The sequence below is a fragment of the Calidris pugnax genome, unplaced genomic scaffold, assembly GCF_001431845.1.
Source record: "Calidris pugnax isolate Ruff unplaced genomic scaffold, ASM143184v1 scaffold225, whole genome shotgun sequence".
In the NCBI taxonomy this organism is placed as follows: domain Eukaryota; kingdom Metazoa; phylum Chordata; class Aves; order Charadriiformes; family Scolopacidae; genus Calidris; species Calidris pugnax.
Window position 1 is genome coordinate 126,910 of NW_015091072.1, and position 21,652 is coordinate 148,561.

Here is a 21,652-nt window from a genome sequence, read left to right on the forward strand (position 1 = left end):
AAGGAGAAGAGATGTGGGTGCTCCTTTAGCTGTTAGGGGTGACCAGGCCAGTTCCTTAGTTGTCTATAGAAGCTCAGACTTCTCCTTAAGTGGGACTGAGGTCTTTATGCCATTAGCTCTAACCAGGTCCTAGTTTGGGATACTTGGGCTGTCTTTTTCTCTGAGTAGCAAATGTCCACAGCCTAAGCAGTATCTGTACCCGTAAATTAAGGACTCCCCAGCACGTTCTCTGGTGTCTAAGCCAGCCACCACAGAAGGGTTGAGGTCTGCACTCCTTCGTGGTGGCTTTAGCCAGAGTCTATCAGTGTTCTCCCATATGGTTCCTGAGTACAATTCACAGGCTGGGGCTTGGTGTTAACTGGCAAGGCTTTATAAACACCGTGCTGAGTCCCACTGTAACACCACCAAGGCTCGGCTCCAGCACCAAGGAATGCTCACTGTCGCTCACAGAACCATACAAATAGTGGTGGGAAGGGATGTGTGGAGGTCTTTAGTCCAGGTGAGATCTGTGACTTTGCCGTGTCAGATCTTTGTGACACAAAGCTGGGGCTTTGTCCATGCCAGTATTGAAAACCTGCAAGGACAGAGCTCCCCCGCTGAGTGTCTGTTTGAATGCTGGCTGATGGAAGCAGTCTTAGATGTTCCACCTCAACCTCCCAAACTACGATGTGGGACCAGTGCCTCTGGTTTTGTTATCTGCCACTGCCATCATCTTCTTGCCACCCCCTCGCTGCAGTTGTAGCCCTCAGTCTCCCCGTTACCAGACTAAACAATCCAGCTGCTTTAGTCCCTCCTTGTGCATGACTGATTGGTGTCTGCGAAGCCACAGCGTGGCCGTACTCCAGTAGACCTTCCCCATAAAGATGAAGTTTCATTTCTACCAAGTGATATCCAGGAAGGAGCACAGAATCATAGAATCGTCCAGGTTGGAAGAGACCCTTGGGATCATCGAGTCCAACCATCTACCCTACTCTACAAAGTCCTCCCCTACACCATGTCCCTTAGCACTGCATCTAAACGTCCCTTAAACACAGCCAGGGATGGTGCCTCCACCACCTCCCTGGGCAGCCTGTTCCAATGCCCTATCACGCTCTTGGTGGAAAATTCCTTCCTAATGTTCAGTCTAAACCTACCCTGTTGGAGCTTGAAGCTGTTCCCTCTCGTTCCTCCGTCCCCTTAGGCCTTACCCTCCAGCTCAGGCTGGATGACACCAAAACACAGATGAGACGGATGACAAAATGGCTGATGATTTGGAGGCACAAGGATGACGTCTCCAAATAGCAAAGTTTCAGTGCTAAACCCCACTTCCTGAGTTTGTCACAGCTAACTTTTTGTGCTCGCTTACCTGACGACTGCCAGCACTCGGGTGTCACAGTGAGAAGCCACCCTAACTGGTCACAGCTTCTCTTCAGGCGTCTGAAGGCTGCAGGGACTGATGAAAACTAAGCTAGAGCCATTCTTGTAAGTCTTCGCAGGGCTGCAAGCGAAGCCAGGAGTACAGCTGTACTCAAAAGAGAAATTATAGGAAAAAACCAAAATATTGGGACTCGGCCTTCAAACAAATACACGTTTATTTACAAACAAAGGAGAAAACATGGCCATCACATCAAATTCTGGTATATTTACAGCATCCAATCAAAAGGATCAAGTAGAAAAGGGGTCACAGGGCAGAGGGGTGGGGTAAGAAGGTTGAATTGCAGAGGAGCTGAGCTGAAATGGGCCAAAAACTCCAGACTTTAAAAGAAAAGGCTTCAGGGAACGCTAACAGGCTAAACTCTGAGCAGCGGGCAGAGCTGCAGCTCCTGTAAAGAGCTTCCTTTGCTCTTCCTCAAGAAGTCAGCTGGGGCTGAGGCAGCAGAGGGGTGTTTGGGCCTCAGTGCGCAGAGAGCAAGGGAAAGAAAGAAGGAAAGAAAGGAGGGTGTGATTTTTTCTTTTTTCCTGTTAAAGAATGACGAGGGGGCAGCAGGAGACTTCACTGGCCTGCAGAGGGATGGGACAGTGAAGTTGGTGAGCTGAGCTGGAAAGCAGTCTGATTCAGGGCACTGAAGGGTGGAGCAGAAGAGGAATGGAAGGCCTGGTTCCAGCCCAAGAGCAAGGAAGGTGAGACAAGGCCAGCCTGGAGGTGAGCTCCAGTCCTAAACCCCCAGGTTCAAAACCCCCAGGGGGCTGCCTGCTCATTTTTTTTTTACGCTTATTTTTTCTTTACTGAGCCTTTCAGCTTCTTCTCTGCGGAGTGCTGCTTCCGCACCTTCTCCTCCTTCCTCCCCAAGTTCTCATAAATGGTTGACTCCTGTTTCTGCCTGTAAAACCGGGGGGGGGAAAAAAAAAAAAAAAACACCAAGGGAAAAAGTGAGCAAGAGAGCAAGAGGAGAAAAAAAAAGGCAGCTGAGCCAGCAGGGAGGCATAGCTGGGCCTCGGGTTGAGGTGAGCTCTTACTTGGAGGACTTCCGTGAAACCTTGGCGTGCGCGTTCCTCACGGCGGGGGGGGAGGCGATGTTCCCGTACTCGGACTCGTTGGGCTTCCCTTTCTGAGACTGCAACAGAGAAAAACCAAGCTGGGAAGAAGTGTGGTCTGGGAGAAGCACCAAGGGTTCTGGCCGTTTAGCTGTGCCTCGTGCTAGGATCTGGGTGGATCCGGGTGGTGTCGCAGAGAGGAGCAAGGGGGGAGGCAGGTGTAGCCTTCTACAAGGGGTGACCAGCAGGACAACGGATTTCTAGAGGCACTGGAATGCCTGGGAGTGCCACGTGTCAGCTGAGGAATATTAAACGGATAGCAGCAGCAAGTGGAAGCTGCCAGAGGCTACAAGGAGAGAGAAAAGATTCCCCTTATCAGCCAGTAGGAGAAAAATCATTTCCAGAAGGGCTCGGGAGGCAACTGCAGAACCAGGATGGGAAAGATGAAGAGGAAAGGAGAGGGCAAGGTCATGGCCTGTCTTAGATTCAAGCTTGTAACAAAATAGCACATGATCTAGAACACAGCTGAAATAATTGCATTAGAACTTCCTGCTGTTTAGCAGTTCAGAAGAGGTTGAGCTGCCAATGTTGTCCCTTGAATTTTAAAGGGAGGAATAGGGACCCAAACCTTGGTGCACCATCGTAGTCTATGTAGGTCCCAGTGCCAGCTCTGAGCTTGGGAAACAGAGCACTTGGGCTCAGAGCCAGCACCGTGCAGGGTCTAAACTCACAGGACAGGAAAGTGGAGTCCCCTTCCTCACCTGGATAACCTCCAGCTTTCTCTTGGTCGTCTCTATGAACTGGCAGATGGCCATGTAGATGAACTTGTACTGGGCTTCCGTCTGCACCATCCCTGAGCGTTGGGCCCTCACCATCTGGATGGTCTTCTGGATGTCAATGTCACAGTCCAGCCCTAGCAAGGGGCACCAGAAAAGCTTATGGATGTGTCCACTGACCTCCCCTCTCCCAGTTCTCCACCAAAAGCAGTCACACTGGAGATCAATCAAGAAGTTTCCACCTCCCTCCACACTCTTTACTCCTGTATGGACCTCTTATCCCTCCTTCCTGCTCAGCATCTTCCAACTCTGGCCCTGGAGGAAGACCCCAAGCTCAGGGAAGGTTGAAGCCACAGTTAGTGGATATGGTGCAGAGATCCAGCAGCTGCCACACAGCAAGGACACCACAACCTTCTCAGGGCCGTGGCAGGATCTCTCCCCAGTGATACCTGATAGTTTTCATCCCTTTGCAGCTGGCCTTAAGGGCACAGCCCTACTGGGTAGGCAAATTCACTTCAAGACGCTCTGGGGGTCCTCTTACCCTTGGTGGAGATGGTTTCCACTATCATATCGATGACGATGATGGTCCCAGTGCGGCCAATCCCAGCACTGCAAGGAGAGGAGAAGCAGAGGTCAGAGCAATGAGGCCACAACTGGAATACTGCATCCAGTTCTGGGTTCCCCAGTTCAAGAGGGACAAAGAGCTGGAAAGAGTCCAGCGAAGGGCGACGAAGATGATTCAAGGGTTGGAGCATCTCCCTTATGAAGAAAGGCTAAGAAAGCTGGGACTCTTTGGTCTGGAGAAGAGAAGGCTGAGGGGAGACCTTATCAATGCCTGTAAGTACCTAAAGGGTGGTTTGAAGGAGAAGCCAGACTCTTTTCAGAGGTTGCCAGTGAGAGGACGAGTGGTAATGGGCATAAGTTGGAACACAGGAGGTTCCACTCAAAAATGAGAAAAAACTACTTCACAGTGAGGGTGCCAGAGCCCTGGGACAGGCTGCCCAGGGAGGTTGTGGAGTCCCCTTCTCTGGAGATTTTCAAGACCCGCCTGGATGCAGTCCTGAGTGACATGCTCTGACAAGCTCTGGGCAATCCTGCTTCAGCAGGGGAGTTGGACTAGATGATCTCTATGGTCCCTTCCAACTCTAAAAATTCAGTGAAATTCAGTGAAAATACAGCTCCTGAAACAAAACGCAGGCAGCAGCTGCTCAGCAACGCCACACAGAGGGTCGAGGATTCAGCAGGCAGCAGAGTTTGGTTTGGGGGCACCAAAGAGGAAAAGAGCAAATACCGGGGCTGGCATAAGCTTTACTCGCAAGAAGTCCCCGGGAAGAGCTGGTGCAGCAGAAGAGACTTTCTACACCTTACTCTTGTATAAAGGATGGAGAAGGCTTCAAACCCCAGCCTCTGTACCAACCTGCAATGCACCAGAACAGGCCCTGCATTTGGGATGCTCTCCTGCTTGTTGTTTATTTGGTCGAGGAAGCTGAGCACTCCTCCTGGCTCGCTGGGCACGCCGTGGTCAGGCCAGCTCAGGTACTGGTAGTGCCAGATCTCACGCACAGCCTTGCTCTGATAAATGACAAAAACACCCTGCTGGTAAAACTGCCACCCAGTCCTACCCCTCAGCCTCTGCCCCGTGGGGAGGTGGGTCTGAAGCCAGAGGGGAATCTCTGTCCCCCGCACACGTCTTGGTGGTTCCACCAGCGTGATTCCAGCCCAAACCAGGTGGGAAGAGCAACCCCAAGGAGGACACAACAGTAGCATCACCACAGCACCCAGCTGTTCCCATACAGTGACCCTCAGAGCCCCGTGACATCCCTCGACCGGGCACACTCACGTTATCCACCGGACACACGTGGAGTTGCCGCAGTTTGTACTCCAAGGCATCGTGCTCCCCAGTGTTCTCCACAAGGTAGGGACCGTATTCCTTCACGCTGCCCACCTCTGGCCAGTAAGGCACACATTTGTTCTGCGTGGGCAGAGGGGTCAGGGTGAGGACGGGCAGAGGGCAGGAAAGAGAGAAAGAGCAGAGCAGTGGTCGGACAGGAAAGGTCTCGGCAGCTCCGAGACACCTACAAACTGCTACTTACCCGCCCTTTTTCGACCTCCCGTGTGGTCATCACAATAATGCGCGTGTTCTCCTGCCACACCATTTGCCAGAAGTCATTGACCGTGGCATCCAGGCAACCCTGGCTAGCGATGTAGGTCTTGGTGCGCTCATCTGGGCTGATCAGGTTGTTCTGAGTGTGGACAGGGGGAGATTGAGGATCGGGGGGGAGCTGCAGGAGCCAGCAGGCCCTCCCCCATTTTGGGCATAAAGCCATCTTTCAAGAGTCTCACCTTGACGTAGTTGGCATTGATATAGTCAGATCCAGGGATATTTGGGTCCCTTCCTTGGAGGATGACTCTGGAGTGATCAACTGGGGATGCAGTGGAAGAATAAAGTGGACAATGAGACACTCTGTGCCCAGCCACACGAAGCTCCTTCACTGCCCCACACCACCTCATTCGTGTAACCCATGTGCACACAGCACGACCCATATTTTCACCCTTCCTTCCCTGGAGTCAGACCGATCTCATCCCATCCTTCCATCTCTCTATCCCTATGAAGGACCATGATGAGTTTGATGCATCCCTCCCTCCTTCCTTCAAGGACACGAAAAGGCTGTGACCTCCCTCTTATCAGCTCTTAAATCCTCAATGCTGCACACCTCATATCCCGCTCAGGAGGACAGAGAGGGCTGAGGAAGGGCCAGGGATGACTCAGACAGCTCTCCATTGCCTGTCTGTGCCTATTTGGGTTCTTTTATAGTGGAGAAGACAGACTCACAGGGCAAGATGTTCTTGTATCGGTTCTTGCTCTTGTTTTCAGGTCTCTGTCCCTCATGACGGTCAAACAGGTGCTTGGCTTCCTGTTTTTGCAGACTCTGAGAGCAGAAGAGAGAACACTCGTGGCAAGGTCACAATGTATGACAGGGGAGGTGGGCACTCAGAGGAACAGTGGTGGCTCTGGGGACACATGGGCACGCTTGTGGGGGAACAGAGAATTGAAAAGCAAACCTAGACTTGAAAAGTCTAAGTTTCATACCCTTGTTGTCTTGGTGACTCGTTCTCCCAAACATGAAAAAGCACATTTCTACCTTAATGGATTCACTTAAAGATGGCACTCACTCCCCAGAGGAACAGATTCCAAACAGAGACCTCTTTCAGAGATAAACTGACAAGAATTTACAAGACACCCAAGAAGTTTGCGTCCAGGAAGGTATCAAGGATGGAGAATGAGGTGGTGGCACAGGGACTTCCCAAAAAGCCAGAATAACGCCCCCCAGCAGTTTCTTACATCAAATTCCTCCCAGAATCCAGCCTTGGATGTCTCCTCAGATAGACTCTTCTTGTTCAGTTCCTGCACTCTGTTCTCAATGTCAGCAGCATTCACCCTTGTAGCGTAGTAGGGCTGGGGATGGGAAAACCCAACAGGTTGGCATGAGCAAGAGACACTGCTGGAGAGAAAAGTCTCCTCTGTGTGGTGTGGAGAAAAGGAGGAGAGGGACACAAAGCAGAAACAAAGAGCAAGCGGGTCCCTCCAAAGGATCCCTAAGAAACAGAGGAAACGAGATTCACCTGCTTCAGGTACACAAAGGAGCCAGATATCTCCTCGATTCCAGTCTTCTTGAAGTGCTCCACCAGATCTGTCAAGCTGTCAAACATTTCATCACCTCCAACTGTGTAGCGTCCATTCTAAATGGAGGAAGAATGTGTGACGTCCCACTCACAACATTCCTACAGACCAAGCTGATAATGCCCAGGAAAAAGGTAATGCAGGGGTACAAAGCCATAAGCACCCCCCTGTGCCATCTAGAAGAGCATTTCCTCTGGCAGGGAGGTCAAATGGGAGTTTGCCCTGAGAACACTAAGTTTACAGTATGGTGAACTGACGCTCATTCTCAGTGGATGGGGACCCCCATTCTCCACCCCCCATTGTGTGGGATGGAGGCCCACAGAAGGTATATTGTCCTCGGCTCTCATTTAAGGTCAGTTGCTTGCTGTCCCTGAAATGTCCCTCCACTGTGCATCCTCCCACATGAAAGCAGTAAGAGAACTTGTGACAGCAGGTTGGTAACACCTTTCAGACTAAGTGTGGAAACCTTGCTCAGACTAAGTGTGGAAACCTTGCGGATGCCCTTCCTCCTCCACCAAGAAGTTTTAACTCTTGATGAACTCTTAATTAGATTGTGAATCCTCCTCTCTCTCTTTCACCACCAACTCCCTGTACTGGAGTGCTCGGTCATGCTTCCTCCCTTGTCTGAGCACCCAGCACTGCCCATGGTCACCCAGGCTGGGGCAAGGACACAAGGAACCAGCAAGGTGACAGCACTATGATCCAAATTCAGAACCACTGCTGGTGGTGTTCACGCAGACAGGGCCTGTGTTTTTGAGGACATCAGCAGTAGAGATCAACAGAGACCTCTTCCTCTCCCAGCAGAGATCAACAGAGACCTCTTCCTCTCCCTTTCCTTTTGCTCTCCCAACTGCTCACCTCACACATGATCTTGATGTGCGTGACTTTGAGCCGGGCCCCAGAGGCACTGGTTGCCCCAGCTGGTGGAGCATCCGACCCAGGTTTAAGCTGGTCAGTGAGGACGGACAAGACAAAATCCCCAGGTTTGCTGAGGCTCTCCCGCACCAAGAAAGTCCAAGGGGTGGCTTTGTCCTGGAGAAGTGACTCAGCCGCAGAGCCTGACAGATGCCCATGGTACCACCTAGGGAAAAACAAGAGAGGGTCAGAAGAGAGGTGGAGATGCAGGTAAGTGGATGCCCTTTGGCTGATGAGTGAGGGTGGAAGAAAGGAAGGGGGAGATAGATGGGAGGGAAAAAGAGAGGGAAGAAAACCTAGGGAAGAGAAAAGGTTTCAGACAGAAAGCAGTAGAGAGCTGGCAAAAAAAAGGAAAGGGAGAGGGATGAGGTGGAGGTAGAAAGGACCCAGGGAGCAGAATGCTGGTACCAGAGGACACAGCGGGAAAGAACCAAGTGTGATCCAGTTGTGTGATAGACACAAGCACAGGTAAGCAATGCTTGCTGGCTTGAAGACCAGCTAGGGGAGAGTAGTCCATGGGTTTCATCACCTCCCAGCATTGTTGGGATTCTAGCCTTACTGCTGCAGGGTGCTTTGGAAACTCAAACACCAGGGAAACAAAAATAAACCTCCAGTGAGTCAGAAACTCTGCCATGGGATTTAGCAGCACCCAGATGGCTGCGTTGAGATCGGATCCCTTAAAGAAACATCCCAGTGACCCCTCTTTCTCAGTCACCTCTTCAGTCAAAGGACAATTCCCACTCTCTGGGCCCACCACGCTGCAGCGATCAGCCTAGCCCTGGAGCAAACACCAGGAGCCACCTGCAGTCCATATGCTGCTCCTGGTATTTATCACTGTCGTTGATCCACGTCCACGTTCCTGTCCTCGATTGCAAACACCCAGCCAGTAGCTCCTTCCCTCCTCTCAGCACAAGGTGAGGAGCATCCCCATTTGACCGAGGTGCTCTCTACTTTGCTGCAGGACTGGGCCCAGGGCACAGAGGAACACAAGCAAAGGGCACAGCTGCTGCCAAACCCCCTTCCCACCTATAAAGGTCTCGGGGAGGGGTGTGAAAGGGGTTATGCCTGCCTGGTGGGGTCTCACTGCACCGTGCAGTGTGAGTGCAAGCGATGGTCACCAGAAGCAGGCTAGGAGATGGGACAATCCTGGCCTCCCCTGCAGAACTTCTGGATGTGACCCAGGTTGTCTCTTGTGAAGACCCTCTAGTTCCTCATGGCTGTCCCACGCCCCACAGTCTTTTTTGGGCCACGCCAGGAGGTCCTGGGGGCGCTGCAGAGCTGCCAAGTAAAGATGCGAAGGGCCATGCTCATGGCAGCCCTGTCCTGCCTCCGCAAAACTCCCTCGGAAGCCAGAGCTGGAGAGGCAAATCGCAGAAAGCTGAAACTGGAGAGATGCTCTCCTTCCATGGCGCTGCCCCAGCAGCTGGAGACACAGCCTTTTTGGCCATCTCCCCTGGTGAAGAGCGTTTCAAAAGCAGGTAGCTGTTGCATCAGACTGACTTGCAACACCCCTCCCTGCTCCCACTCACGTCAGGTACCGCAACAAGGACCAGCCAGGCTCTGTACGCCACTGCGTGCACTACCTTCAAGGCCAGGCTGAGGCTCAGTAGAGGAGCCAGCGTGGTTAGAGCTGCTGCGTGCACTGCGTCAAGGCCAGGCTGAGGCTCAGTAGAGGAGCCAGCGTGGTTAGAGCTGTGGGAGCAGGTTTGCTGCCCATGGAGCAGCTAATGGTGGAAGCCTGGGGTGGTACTGGTGTCTATGGTGGACTTCACATTATTAGGACTACCTGTTCCCAAGAATTGAAATGGAGTTCATAGAACCATAGAATGGTTAGAGTTGGAAGGGACCTTAAAAATCATCTGGTTCCAACCCCCCTGCCAAGGGCAGGGACACCTCCCACCAGACCAGGTTGCTCAGAACCCCATCCAGCCTGGCCTTGAACACCTCCAGGGATGGGGCATCCACAGCTTCTCTGGGCAACCTGTTCCAGTGCCTCACCACCCTCACAGGAAAGAATTTCGTCCTAATATTGAATCTAAATCTCCCCTCTTTCAGTTTAAAACCATTAACCCTCGTGTCCTATCACTACACTCCCTGATAAAGAGTCCCTCCCCATCTCTCCTGTAGGCCCCCTTTAGGTACTGGAAGGCTGCTATAAGGTCTTCCTGGAGCCTTCTCTTCTCCAGGCTGAACAACCCCAATTCTCTCAGCCTGTCCTCACAGGGGAGGTGCTCCAGCCCTCTGATCATCTTCATGGCCCTCTGCTGGACCTGCTCCAACAGGTCCATGTCCTTCCTGTGCTGAGGACTCCAAAGCTGGACACAGTACTCCAGTCTCACGAGAGCAGAGTAGAAGGGCAGTATCACCTCCCTTGACCTGCTGGCCATGCTGCTTTTGATGCAGCCCAGGATGCGTTTGCCTTTCTGGGCTGAGCGCACGTTGCCAGCTCACGTGGAGCTTCTCGTCCACCAACAATCCCAAGCCCTTCTCCTCAGGGCTCAGTTCAGGAGGCCATGCCCCAGTCAGAGCAGCATTCATGCACTCCTGCATCTGGCCAGAGCAACACATTTCTCTACACAACATCCAGGAACCATTTTGACTGCAAGATGTGGCAGATAGTTTCAAGCCTTGGCAAGCAACTTCTGTTGATCCTCACCTCATGCAGCGCAAGAAGTAGCCAGTGACTTTCACTGCATGGCAGTGTTTAATTTCTGAACCTCCCTCCAAAGAAACCAGTGACCATGTGCTGGTGCTCAGATGTGCCCCAGGGAATGGTTGACCCCTCCTGCTCATCAAAGAGGTCTCAGGGCCTCCCTTTTGCAGGGAGGATGGGGTTAATGGCTCCCCTCCCTTCCCCCAGTAGAGCCCAGCTCTTCAAAGCCACGTGATGGAAAATCACTTGGGGAGAGAGTGCGAGGAGCTTTCGTAAGAGCCTGGGGGGAGGCAGAAGTTTCCAACCGCAGGGAGGAAGAGAGGAAACTGCAGGGCCACAACCCAACGGCCTTGAGTGGAGAGGACAACCAGCAGGCAGACCTGGGACCCTCTGCAGCCTGACCCTAGAGCAAGCAGGGGTGTACCCAGGAGCTTCCCCCCAGGGCCATGGTTGCTCCCTGTCTGCAGGAGGGAAAGGAGGACCTGCCTCCCCCAGAGCGGGGCAGGGCTGCTCCCCGAGCTGCATCAAAGCGCCCCGACAGCACAACGCAACGGTGAAACCACCTGATTTGATTTAGGAACTTGGTTGTCAGAGACATATGCAAAGCAGGGACAGGAAGGAGACTAAGCAGGCTAGGAATAGCAGGGGAACATGGTCCTGCTCTCAGCTGCGTTGAGTCGCCCAGGCCGGGAATAACACAGGAGGTTTGGGGCAATGCTGAGGGATTCCACGTAACACGCCACTCCACGGATCGCTGCAGGCCCATAATTAATGCCACCATCTTTGCTTTTAGGAACAGTATATAAATAGCAAGGGCAACAGGAAACCACAAGTAAAAATAGAGCCCTATTTGGTCTGCTGTGATGGGTTAAGGTACGTCCAGCTACTCCTGGAGATGCTGCCCCATGGAAGCACAGGAGGAGACAGGAGACACTTTTTTTGCAGGGTTTTCCCTGGGGATGCAGGCAGGGCACAGAGGTGGCCATGAAACACACAGAAGGTCTCATCACAGACACAGCAGCTGCTTTGCTTTCTCCGTACCTCTCCGTAGTGGGGTCGGAACAGTTGAGCGGGTATCGCAAGTCGATGATGGTTCCATCTTTGTCCTGGAGTGAGCCCTGTTGCTGCGTGTAGTACTCCACCAGTTCTGACAAGGTGGCAAACTTCTCACCTCCATACAGGTCATAGAAATCCCCAGTATTCTGGATGCGGATGTGAGTTACCTGGTCACCAACCCTGTGGGATGATGCACAGTGAGACAGTTGGAAAAAAGGCAGAAACTGTTGTGCATTACCTCCTGCCATGGAACCAGAGCAAACCATCCCAGCGAGAGGAGATGACTGGAAAGAGAAGATCCTGGGGCACCTTGAGGGAGGGTCTAGAAGATTCTGGGAAAGTCAGGTCCTTTCGCAGCTTGGAAAGAACTTAAAGGAATAAGGACAGGGTGAAGAAGATGCCACAGGACAGAGGGTCTAAGCATTCTGCGTATGTAACCCTGGAAAGACAGAAGTTGGGGCCCAAGTTACTTACCGGACTGAAAGAGAAAAATCCCCCTGATTCTTCCGACTGGGTCTGGCCAGAAAGCTCCCATGGACACCTCGTCCCTTCAGCAGGGCTTCAGCTTCCAGCCCACTCAGGTCACGGTGAAACCACCTACAAGAGGAGATAAAAACAAGACCAAGTGAATAAAATAGGCCAGGCGCTGCTATTGTGGAAACTTGTACAGTGAAGAATGGTCCCCCACCAACGTCCCTAGAGATGCCCAGCCAGCAGATGACAGCCAGCAGCAGCATCCCTTCCTCCTGGATACCTCCCCCAGCCTATGAAACATCTCCATTGAGGTACAGCTTCCAGGATGATCCCTCCCTCTGATCTGCCCTGCTTTCCTGGCCCCCCCTTTCCCTGCGTACACGCATTTCTCAGCTCCTCTTACCTCACCATGGTGGAGGGCGAAAGAAGAGCGGGCCAAGTGGCTACCACCAGAGCAACTTGAAAAACACAGAGGAAAAATCAGTTCGCGCTGGCAAGAAAAGGGAAGTCGGAGGTCCGTGCTGGAGCACCCAACGCCAAGCTGTTCCCGTGCCTCTTGGGAGCTGGCCATGTATCTCTCCAGGCGTCTTCCCCGTCAGTCCAGGCGGGCCTCCTCCATCCTCCTGCTTCTGGGTAGGTGTCCCGGTCTCTGGTCCCCGGCGCAGGGCTGTGGGCACGGGCAGGCGCGAGCCCCCGCACAGCTGGGCACGCGCGGCGCCAGGAACAGGAAGCGCTCTGAGCCATCGGCTGCTCCCCAGCCCCAAGCTGCTTTGCACACACTTCTGCTTCTCCTTTTGCCTCTTTCTTCCCCATCCCCCCTGTTATTCTGGGGTCCCTGCCTTTTGTTTTTGTTTTTGGTTTTTTTTGCTTTTTTTTTCCCCCACACCAGCGCATCTTGGGTTCCTGGCCATGCTCACAAACTGGGTTCTGCGTGTGTTCTCCCTTCCTCTCCTTCCCCAAAAGGCCCACACCAGCGCATCTCGGGTTCCTGGCCGTGCTCACAAAACTGGGTTCTGCGTGTGTTCTCCCTTCCTCTCCTTCCCCAAAAGGCCAGTGAGAGCCACGAGGGCTTCCTGCTCCCAAGCTCTTGCTGTGGTGCCGAGGGGACCGCAGCTGCCCGGGGTCACCCCCGCACACGGGGGAGGCTGAAGCGGGCAGCACAGGCTCACACGCACCAAGCAACGAAGCGGCCTACGATGGGGCTATGGCTTGGCTCCTCTGGGCTGCCCTCAGCCACTCAGCTGAGATCTCAGTGCTCCAGCTCTGCTGGTGAACCCTCCGGGCAGGTAAATATCACAGAATCGCACGGGGTTGGAAGGGACCTCTGGAGATCAGCTAGTCAACCCCCCTGCCAAAGCAGGTCCACCCAGAGCAGGTTGCATGGGAACTTGTCCAGGCCGGTTTTGAATGTCTCCAGAGAAGGAGACTCCACCACCTCCCTGGGCAGCCTCTTCCAGGGCTCTGCCACCCTCAAAGTAAAGAAGTTCCTCCTCATGTTTAGGTGGAACTTCTTACTTTTAAGGTTGTGCCCATTTCCTCTTGTCCTGTCACTGGGCACCACTGAAAAAAGACAGGCCCCATCCTCTTGACACCCACCCTTTACTTACTTATAAGCATTGATCAGATCCCCCCTCAGCCTTCTCTTTTCCAGACTAAAAAGACCCAAGTCCCTCAGGCTCTCCTCGTAAGGGAGATGCTCCAGGCCCCTCATCATCTTTGTAGCCCTCTGCTGTACCCTCTCCAGCAGTTCCCTCTCCTTCTTGAACTGGGGAGCCCAGAACTGGACACAGTGCTCCAGATGGGGCCTCACCAGGGCAGAGCAGAGGGGCAGGATGACCTTCCTCGACCTGCTGGTCACACTCTTCCTGATGCACCCCAGGACGCCATTGGCCTTCTTGGCCACAAGGGCACATTGCTGGCTCATGGTCATCCTGTTGTCCACCAGGACTCCCAGGTCTTTCTCCTCAGAGGTGCTCTCCAGCAAGTCGGCCCCCAACCTGTACTGGTGCAGGGGGTTATTTCTCCCCAGGTGCAGCACCCTACACTTGCCTTTATTGAAGTTGATCTGGTTCCTCTCTGCCCAGCTCTCCAGCCTGTCCAGGTCTCGCTGTACAGCAGCACAGCCCTCCATCGTGACAACTCCATCCCCTCATCCAGGTCATTGATGAATATATTGAAGAGGACTGGGCCCAGTACTGACCCCGGGGGGACTCCACTTGTTACAGACCTCCAACTAGATTCTGTGCCCCCAGTAACAACCCTCTGAGCTCTGTCTTTCAGCCAGTTTTCAATCCACCTCACCGTCCATTCCTCTAATCCACACTTCCTAAGCTTACCTATGAGGATGCTGTAGGAGATGATTGTGTCAAAAGCCTTGCTGAAGTCAAGTCAAGTCAAATATCCTACCTGTGCTCTGTAAAGTCACGGGGGGAAACCCAGAGCTGCAGGTTTTGAGGTCCAGACACTCTAAGCACAGTTCTGCCTTCCTGAAAAGAGCCTGCCCATGGATGTGACTGCCTCGAGCAGCGGTAGGTGGCTGGAAAGGGACAGGGTGGGAGGCCCTTTTGTGCTGAAGCTGCCCAGAAAAGCAGCCAGAGAGCAGGGCAAACAGCTACTGCCTACAGTGGGCCCCCATAGCACCAAGGGAGCTTAGCCTAGGACCTTCAAGATCCCAGTACAGCATACTGATGAGGCTAAAGCTGTCCACCTGGACAACCAGACACAAGGAAAGAAAACTAACCATTGCCAGCTACCTAGCCACTTCCAGCTACAGCCCATGGCTGCCTTTTCCCATAGCACTGGTTTCAAGGTCTGCAGGTCTCATGAAGCTAAGCACTGGCCATCCAGCTGGCAAAGGAGCCAGACTCTTCCCCTGGGGCCATCTCAGCTACCCTGTGTGGTGGTGGTGGTGGTGGTGGGAGGCAGGAACGGCAAGAGACTTGCTCATTTCAAGTATCAGCAGCTGCAGACTTCCCTGCTCACCACCAGACTGGGAAATCCTGCAAAAAGCTGAACAGGTTGCTAGCAAAGATCAAGACAAAACTGCTGGCCAAGACAGAAACTAACAACAAAGGGAAGTAGAGGAGAGACAAGTGGGAAGCTAAACTTCATTGCTAGAAAGGCAGCCCAGGCACCTACAGCAGCTTCATTCGAAAGACTTCTCGCTCCACACGCATGACGAGCTGGGATGTGGTGAGCTGCAGGCATCCAGCTGTACTGACTTAAAAATTATATTTAAAAAAAAAAAAAAAAAAAAACAGACTGGGAAATCCTGCAAAAAGCTGAACAGGTTGCTAGCAAAGATCAAGACAAAACTGCTGGCCAAGACAGAAACTAACAACAAAGGGAAGTAGAGGAGAGACAAGTGGGAAGCTAAACTTCATTGCTAGAAAGGCAGCCCAGGCACCTACAGCAGCTTCATTCGAAAGACTTCTCGCTCCACACGCATGACGAGCTGGGATGTGGTGAGCTGCAGGCATCCAGCTGTACTGACTTAAAAATTATATTTAAAAAAAAAAAAAAAAAAAAAGACTTTAAAGGCACAGAGATCTGCAGCTCATGGGAACAACTTCTACACAAAATTGTAGAATTTGCACCTAAAAGACTGTACTTAAAAATCTGTACCTAAATCAGAGCCAGTCCAGCACTGACACAGGAAAGAAATATATCTAGGAGAGAAGTGACAGGAACTTCTAGGCAGAAGTCCCAGAAAGAAGACTCCTGATATCGAAAGAATATGAGATTATGTAGGGTTGATATGAAGCCACAGCAGACAAAAATAAAACCCTACACCTTATGAACTGGCTGAAGCAGCAAATCTGTCTGAGGAAGAACAACATTAGTGGGACGCTGGGGAACGAGGAAAAAACAAGATAGGAAAGAGTTCAGATGAGAATAGAAAGGGTGAGTTAGCACTGAACTCATGTAATCCCGTCTCCTCCAGCAGGACAAACCACGGGGTGCAGTGTAACCCACATGTCAGTGTTTGTGTGGATACAGGTCCCCAGTCACATAATTTACAGAATGAATTTATACTTGTGGTTGCTTTCAGCTCGGGAAAAGGACTGGATGGACACAGCTGCCTTGGCGTTTTTTGATCTGGGCCACCTAATTAAAAACTACCAGTGAGGAGCTCCTGCTGGCAAGGGAGGGAAACACCACAGTAGAGAAACTATTGGTTGGTATCTTTGAGGTTGGTCTCCCAAATGGCTGCAGCGTGAAACAGCGGACTGTAATTGAGCCGCTAAAATACTTTCTTAATGTAATTAACAGGTCAAGAGATTTCAGCAAAGAGACTACTCTTACGCTGTTGTTTGGCTTTCAGTACAACACAGATGGCAAGAACCTCATCTTGTAAATCCTTTGTGGATCCAAGCCACAGCTAGCACAGAACAAATTTAGAGGCGAAGATAAATGAAATAGCTAATTGAAAGGCACCCACATCTGGACTACGGTAAAAGAGACACCGAGAACCTGGACAGAATCCAGCAAAAGGCCACTAAGGTGGTGAGGAGCCTGGAGCACAGCAGAGACAGAGGAAGCTGGTTTTGTCCAGCTTAGAGAAAAGATGTTTAAGGAGGGATTTAACATCTGTCCGAGACTACCTGGAAGGGGACTGAGGGTTTTAGGGCCACATTCTTCTTTGTGGGACAGAGCAAATGGACAAGAGGCAACAGGCATAACTTGCAGCGAGGGAAATTCTGATTAAGTATCAGGAAAAACTGCACACTCACTCCCCGCCAAGGGCAGTACAACAACTGCCAGAGGTGCCCAGGGAGGCTGAAGATTCTCTACCCTTGGAGATGTGACACCCATCCACAAGAAGGGTCAGAAGGATGATCCGGGGAACTACAGGCCTGTCAGTCTGACCTCGGTGCCTGGGAAGGTGATGGAACAGATCATCCTGAGTGCCATTATGCAGCATGTGAAGGACACCCAGGTGATCAGGCCCAGCCAGCACGGGTTTGTGAGGGGCAGGTCCTGCTTGACAAACCTGATCTCCTTCTATGACACAGTGACCCGCTTGCTGGATGAAGGAAAGGCTGCGGATGTTGTTTACCTGGACTTTAGCAAGGCCTTTGACACAGTCTCCCACAGTATCCTCCCGGAGAAACTGGCTGCCCATGGCTTAGATGGGAATACTCTCCACTGGGTTAAAAACTGGCTGGAGGGCCGGGCCCAGAGAGTGGTGGTGAATGGAGTTAAATCCAGCTGGCGTCCAGTCACGAGTGGTGTCCCACGGGGCTCGGTACTGGGACCTGTTCTCTTTAACATCTTTATCAATGATCTGGACAAGGGGATCAGGTGCACCCTCAGTAAGTTGGCAGACAACACCAAGCTGGGTGGCAATGTTGATCTGCTGGAGGATAGAGAGGCTCTGCAGAGGGATCTGGACAGGCTGGATCGATGAGCTGAGACCAACATGATGAATTTCAATGCCGGGTCCTGCACTTGGGTCACAACAACCCCCGGCAGCGCTACAGGCTGGGGGCAGAGTGGCTGGAGAGCTGCCGAGCAGAAAAGGACCTGGGACTGTTGGTCGCTGTCGGCAGAGCATGAGCCAGCAGTGTGCCCACGTGGCCAAGAAGGCCAACAGCATCCTGGCCTGTATCAGGAACAGCGTGGTGAGTAGAACCCGAGAGGTGATCATCCCCCTGTACTCAGCACTGGTGAGGCCTCACCTCGAGTACTGTGTCCAGTTTTGGGCCCCTTACCACAAAAAAGACATTGAAGTGCTGGAGCAGGTCCAGAGAAGGGCAACAAAGCTGGTGATGGGTCTGGAGCACAAGTCTTACAAGGAGAGGCTGAGGGAGCTGGGGTTGTTCAGTCTGGGGAAGAGGAAGCTGAGGGGAGACCTTATCGCGCTCTATAACTACCTGAAGGGGGGGTGTAGAGAGGTGGGGGATCGTCTCTTCTCCCAAGTCACAGGAGATAGGACAAGGGGAAATGGCCTCAAGTTGTGCCAGGGGAGGTTTAGATTGGATATTAGGAAACGTTTCTTCACTGAAAGGGTTATCCAGCATTGGAATAGGCTGCCCAGGGAAGTGGTTGAGGCACCATCCCTGGAGGTGTTCAAAAGATGGGTTGACATGATCCTCAGGAATATGGTTTAGTGATTTTTATTTCTTATTTCTTATTTATTTTTTAGTCAGAGTTAGGTTGATAGTTGGACTAGAGGGACTAGGGACTTTAAGGTCCCTTCCAAGCTAGATGATTCTATGTTCAGGACTCAGGTGAACAAGGCCCAGAGCATCCTGACCTAGCTTTGGGGTAAGCTCTGTTGTGAGCAGGCGGTTGGACTAGGTGATCCAGAGGTCAAAATGGTTGTCAAAGGAAGAGTGGAGGAACAAGAACCCCTTTGTTTTTACAAGACAGGATTTGCATTTACAAAAGCAAATGCTGAGTCTTTAATATTTCACTCATTGTTTCCTCCGTTATACTGCCCACCCTCTTGCCCAGATCCTAACTTATTTTTCTGTGCTTCCCTCACATTCAGGGGATCTCAAAAAGAGAATCTGCATCGCATTTGTCACTTCTAATTCTCAGCAGTGAGATGACTTTAGACAGGAGGCTTTGCCGTTCTGCCTAGAACTGCATTGTGGTTCAGTTGCTAGTGCAGAGTGAAGGCCACCTGGGCTTGTTGGGGAATGGGCAGATGGACCATCTTCCTGAGACTTGCCCAAGCCAGATGCTATCTGTCAAGCCATGGGACCCCAGGATGGTGCTGGACCATCGTGGTTGCCCAGATCCTTACCACAGAGTAATGCTAGTACAAATCCCATTTCCCTCCACCACACCACTGCAGTCCCCAGAGCTGAGCACCCGTTTGGACTGAGCGTGAAGATTTTGTGTCCTACTGTTCCACAAAGGGCTATAAAGGCTGTAGCAAATCAAGAAATAACGAGGATGAAAAAGGGTCAGCCACCTGATGACCTCTCTCTCTGTACAAAAACTGTGCTGGATCAGGCATCACACATCCTGCTTGCTCTTTATGGAAGCGAGAAGGAACAACAGTAACAGCAATAACCATCTAAACCACCATGAACTCCAGCCCTCTGGCTATCCCGTGCCTCTTACTAGAAGGTGGGGTTTTTTTTCCCTTCTGCGCCCGATTCCTCCTGCCAGTGTTTTTATTTCTCTCACCAAGAACTCTTGTTTTCTTCCCCTAACTGGCATTCACAGCACTCACCCACAGGATGGCATCAGGGTCTTGACTCTCAGATCCCCACCGATCGGGGGCTGGCAGCAGCTGGCGGAGGAAGCACCACAGCCCTTAAACCAGGAGGTCCTACTAAAGAAAATAAAGCAACGTTGAAATTATCCAGACGGATTCGGGAGAGAGATCGAAGACCTTGACAGAGGTGGGCTGTCACCCTCCTGTCAGGGCTGGATGCTGGTGACGGTCGAGCGTCTGGCAGCCCGTGGGGCTGTGGCACCTCCCGTGACTCACCTGCGTCAAACTCTGCCCCGTTCCTCTGCCGACTGAGAAGGAGATAGCTCCGGGGCCAGGCAAACCGCAGGCCTCAGGCAGAGGGCTTAATTCCCACCATTTGCAAAGCACTTCCCGGGCTGTAGTTAATGAATAATTGAGGGGGGGGAGGAGAGGAAGGCCAAGGCCAAGCCCGGAGAGGTGAGTTGGAGACGGAAGGGACTGACCACTCTTCCTGCCTCCTATCCACTAAGCTCACGCCCTCACTGGCTGCATTCCTGCCCGGTTTGTAACCCAAAGGCACAGGCGGAGAAACCGGACGCGTGCCTGTCGCACCTGGCTGGCAGCTCCCTGCTCTCACTAAATAGCCCGGCTTCTTCACTCCCACCCTGGTGGCCATCACCCTCCCCAAAGACCTCAACGCTTTCCAAGGGTGACAGGCACACCGGCCAGGAGCCTGCAGTGGGCGTAACTGAAGCCCCTTGGTTTGAATCGAGCCAAGAGACACAAAACCTTCCACAGGAGCAAGGCTGCTCCCCTGGGTTTGTCTCTCTCCAACCAGTCCCAGAAGACACAAGATATGGTTTTACACTAGGTTCTTCTCACCAAGCCCTCCCCACACCGCAGCGCTCCCTGCTGCGTCTCTCTGCTGTTGGGGTTGACACGTTTGGTGGCATGTTCAGTGGCACGTTCAGCCCAAAAATAACCTGGCCACAGCCAGCGGTGGCAGGAGCGTCGGCCAAACCCACCCTTGCTGGGGACACGGACCTCAGTAGCATTTAGGGTGCTTGCTGAACAGCCCTAGATGGTGCTTAGGGAGTCTCAGTATGTTTCAAACAGCACACTACCTAGTATGTTTCAAATAGCGCTCTTGTAAATGCCTGCTTTAAGGGCTAAGGACATCTGAAATGCTAAAAAAAAATATAAATATATAAGTCACTTTGATATCTAAAGTCCTAGGGCTTCACACCAAGGCTTGTATAAGCAATTACCTTTTTTTTTGCAGAACTCGGGAGCACTGGGCCCCCTCAAAACACAAGCACAAGGTTTCACCAGGCACTGCTGTAACTGTGAAAACTGCTATAACCGAGGAGCAGCTGCGCTCATGCTCATCCATCAGACAAGGGCGTTTTCAAACCATGTTTTTTATTCAGGAGCAGACACGCACAAGCACGCACAAAGCGGTCCGTGCCCTTCAGGGCAGCCTCCCCCCTTCTCCAGGCGCTCCCCTCCCTGGGGGAGCTCCCGGGGGGGTGGACGGGACACACACACCCCCCGCCACCGGGGCAAGGGGAGGCCCACGGGGCTCAGGAGGTCGCCACCCCGGCGGTCCCGGCTCCGTGCGGCGGCAGCGTCATAGGCGGCAGGAACATGGCCTTCAGCTTGCCCGACATGCTGGCGATCTCTGGGTCCTGCGACTCGTAGGACTTGATCAACCGGGCGAACTTCAGGACCCCTGCAAAGACACCGGCTGGGAAGGAAGCCAGGGAGGGGGGGCAACCCGGCCTGCCGCCGCCCCCCCTTCGGCAGACCTGCATCTCCCCATCCGGCAGCGACGGAGGAGTAGGGTAGGAAGGGAAGGCCAACAACCCCACCTTCCCCGTCGTTGCTGAAGCCGTAGGCCTTGATCACGTCCTGCTGGATCTGGGTGGCCACGGGCAGGAGGAACTGCAGCATCTTGCCCATGTCGTTGCAGGCGTTGTCCCGCGCCTCCTCCATGCGCTGCGCGTTCTCGGGTGCCCCGAAGGCCTTGATCACCTCGGCCAGCACGGCTGCGGGGAGACAAGGCGGCACGGCTAGACGGCTCGCCCCGCCGCCGGGGTCGCCCTACCGCCACCGGGACACCCCCCCGCCGCGCTCACCCTTAGCCTGCTCCGCGCTCAGCGCCGCCGCCGGGGCCTGGGCGGACGCCGCCATCGCGCCCGGCGGGGCGGCAGGTCCTCTGCCCCTCTCCCCTCACAACCCGCTGAGGCGTGGTGCGCGTGCGCAGCCCCGCCCTCTCCTGCCATTGCACCGGTGGGTGAGGCTTCCCGCTCGGCGGGAAACCTGCTGGACAAATACTAAAAGAGCTGAAATCACTGAGGTTTGTATGGTTCGCGGCGGGCCCCCCCCGCGCCGACACCTCCCTAGGTGAGGGCGAGGAATCCGTTTTGCCTCCCACTGAGTCTCTCCCGGGCCGCCCCCATGTTCTCCGCCGTTTCTCACCGTCCGGC

The 21,652-nt window shown here is 53.1% G+C and overlaps 2 protein-coding genes across 6 annotated transcripts; both read right to left on the reverse strand.

Moving 5' to 3' along the window:
* Nucleotides 1–1,553: 1,553 nt before the first annotated feature.
* PTPN6 (protein tyrosine phosphatase, non-receptor type 6) lies at nt 1,554–19,590 on the reverse strand. Of its 5 annotated transcripts, none has more exons than XM_014957290.1 (17): nt 19,461–19,590; nt 19,200–19,301; nt 12,414–12,468; nt 12,011–12,133; nt 11,522–11,716; nt 7,771–7,993; nt 6,855–6,971; nt 6,574–6,687; nt 6,064–6,160; nt 5,574–5,653; nt 5,324–5,473; nt 5,071–5,202; nt 4,648–4,802; nt 3,772–3,839; nt 3,216–3,367; nt 2,437–2,534; nt 1,554–2,300 (listed from the first exon to the last, which is right to left on the reverse strand). In XM_014957290.1, the coding sequence occupies exons 3-17, from the start codon at nt 12,419–12,421 to the stop codon at nt 2,192–2,194; spliced, it is 1,821 nt and encodes a 606-aa protein (XP_014812776.1). In that variant the 5' UTR covers nt 12,422–12,468; nt 19,200–19,301; nt 19,461–19,590; the 3' UTR covers nt 1,554–2,191. The 5 variants fall into 5 exon arrangements, with proteins under 5 accessions (XP_014812776.1, XP_014812775.1, XP_014812773.1 ...); XM_014957289.1 differs by having other exon boundaries at nt 12,414–12,677; XM_014957287.1 differs by having other exon boundaries at nt 12,414–12,711.
* Nucleotides 19,591–20,568: 978 nt separating this feature from the next.
* LOC106896852 (chromosome unknown open reading frame, human C12orf57) lies at nt 20,569–21,460 on the reverse strand. The gene is made up of 3 exons (XM_014957116.1): nt 21,302–21,460; nt 21,035–21,211; nt 20,569–20,895 (listed from the first exon to the last, which is right to left on the reverse strand). Exons 1-3 carry the CDS (start codon nt 21,354–21,356, stop codon nt 20,747–20,749), a joined length of 381 nt encoding a protein of 126 aa, XP_014812602.1. The 5' UTR covers nt 21,357–21,460; the 3' UTR covers nt 20,569–20,746.
* Between the last annotated feature and the right edge of the window lie 192 nt (nt 21,461–21,652).

What these genes read in the sequence shown, in the direction of transcription:
- PTPN6 (XM_014957290.1), bottom strand. An exon ending in GATTCTGGGAGGAATTTGAT is followed by an intron (nt 6,161 to 6,573) that starts GTAAGAAACTGC and finishes TTCTGCTCTCAG; the next exon opens with AGTCTGCAAAAACAGGAAGC. An exon ending in GGGAGGTCGAAAAAGGGCGG is followed by an intron (nt 5,203 to 5,323) that starts GTAAGTAGCAGT and finishes CTGCCCACGCAG; the next exon opens with AACAAATGTGTGCCTTACTG.
- LOC106896852 (XM_014957116.1), bottom strand. Translation starts at nt 21,356, where the DNA reads ATGGCGGCGTCCGCCCAGGCCCCGGCGGCGGCGCTGAGCGCGGAGCAG. An exon ending in GAGCGCGGAGCAGGCTAAGG is followed by an intron (nt 21,212 to 21,301) that starts GTGAGCGCGGCG and finishes GTCTCCCCGCAG; the next exon opens with CCGTGCTGGCCGAGGTGATC. An exon ending in CTTCAGCAACGACGGGGAAG is followed by an intron (nt 20,896 to 21,034) that starts GTGGGGTTGTTG and finishes GTGTCTTTGCAG; the next exon opens with GGGTCCTGAAGTTCGCCCGG.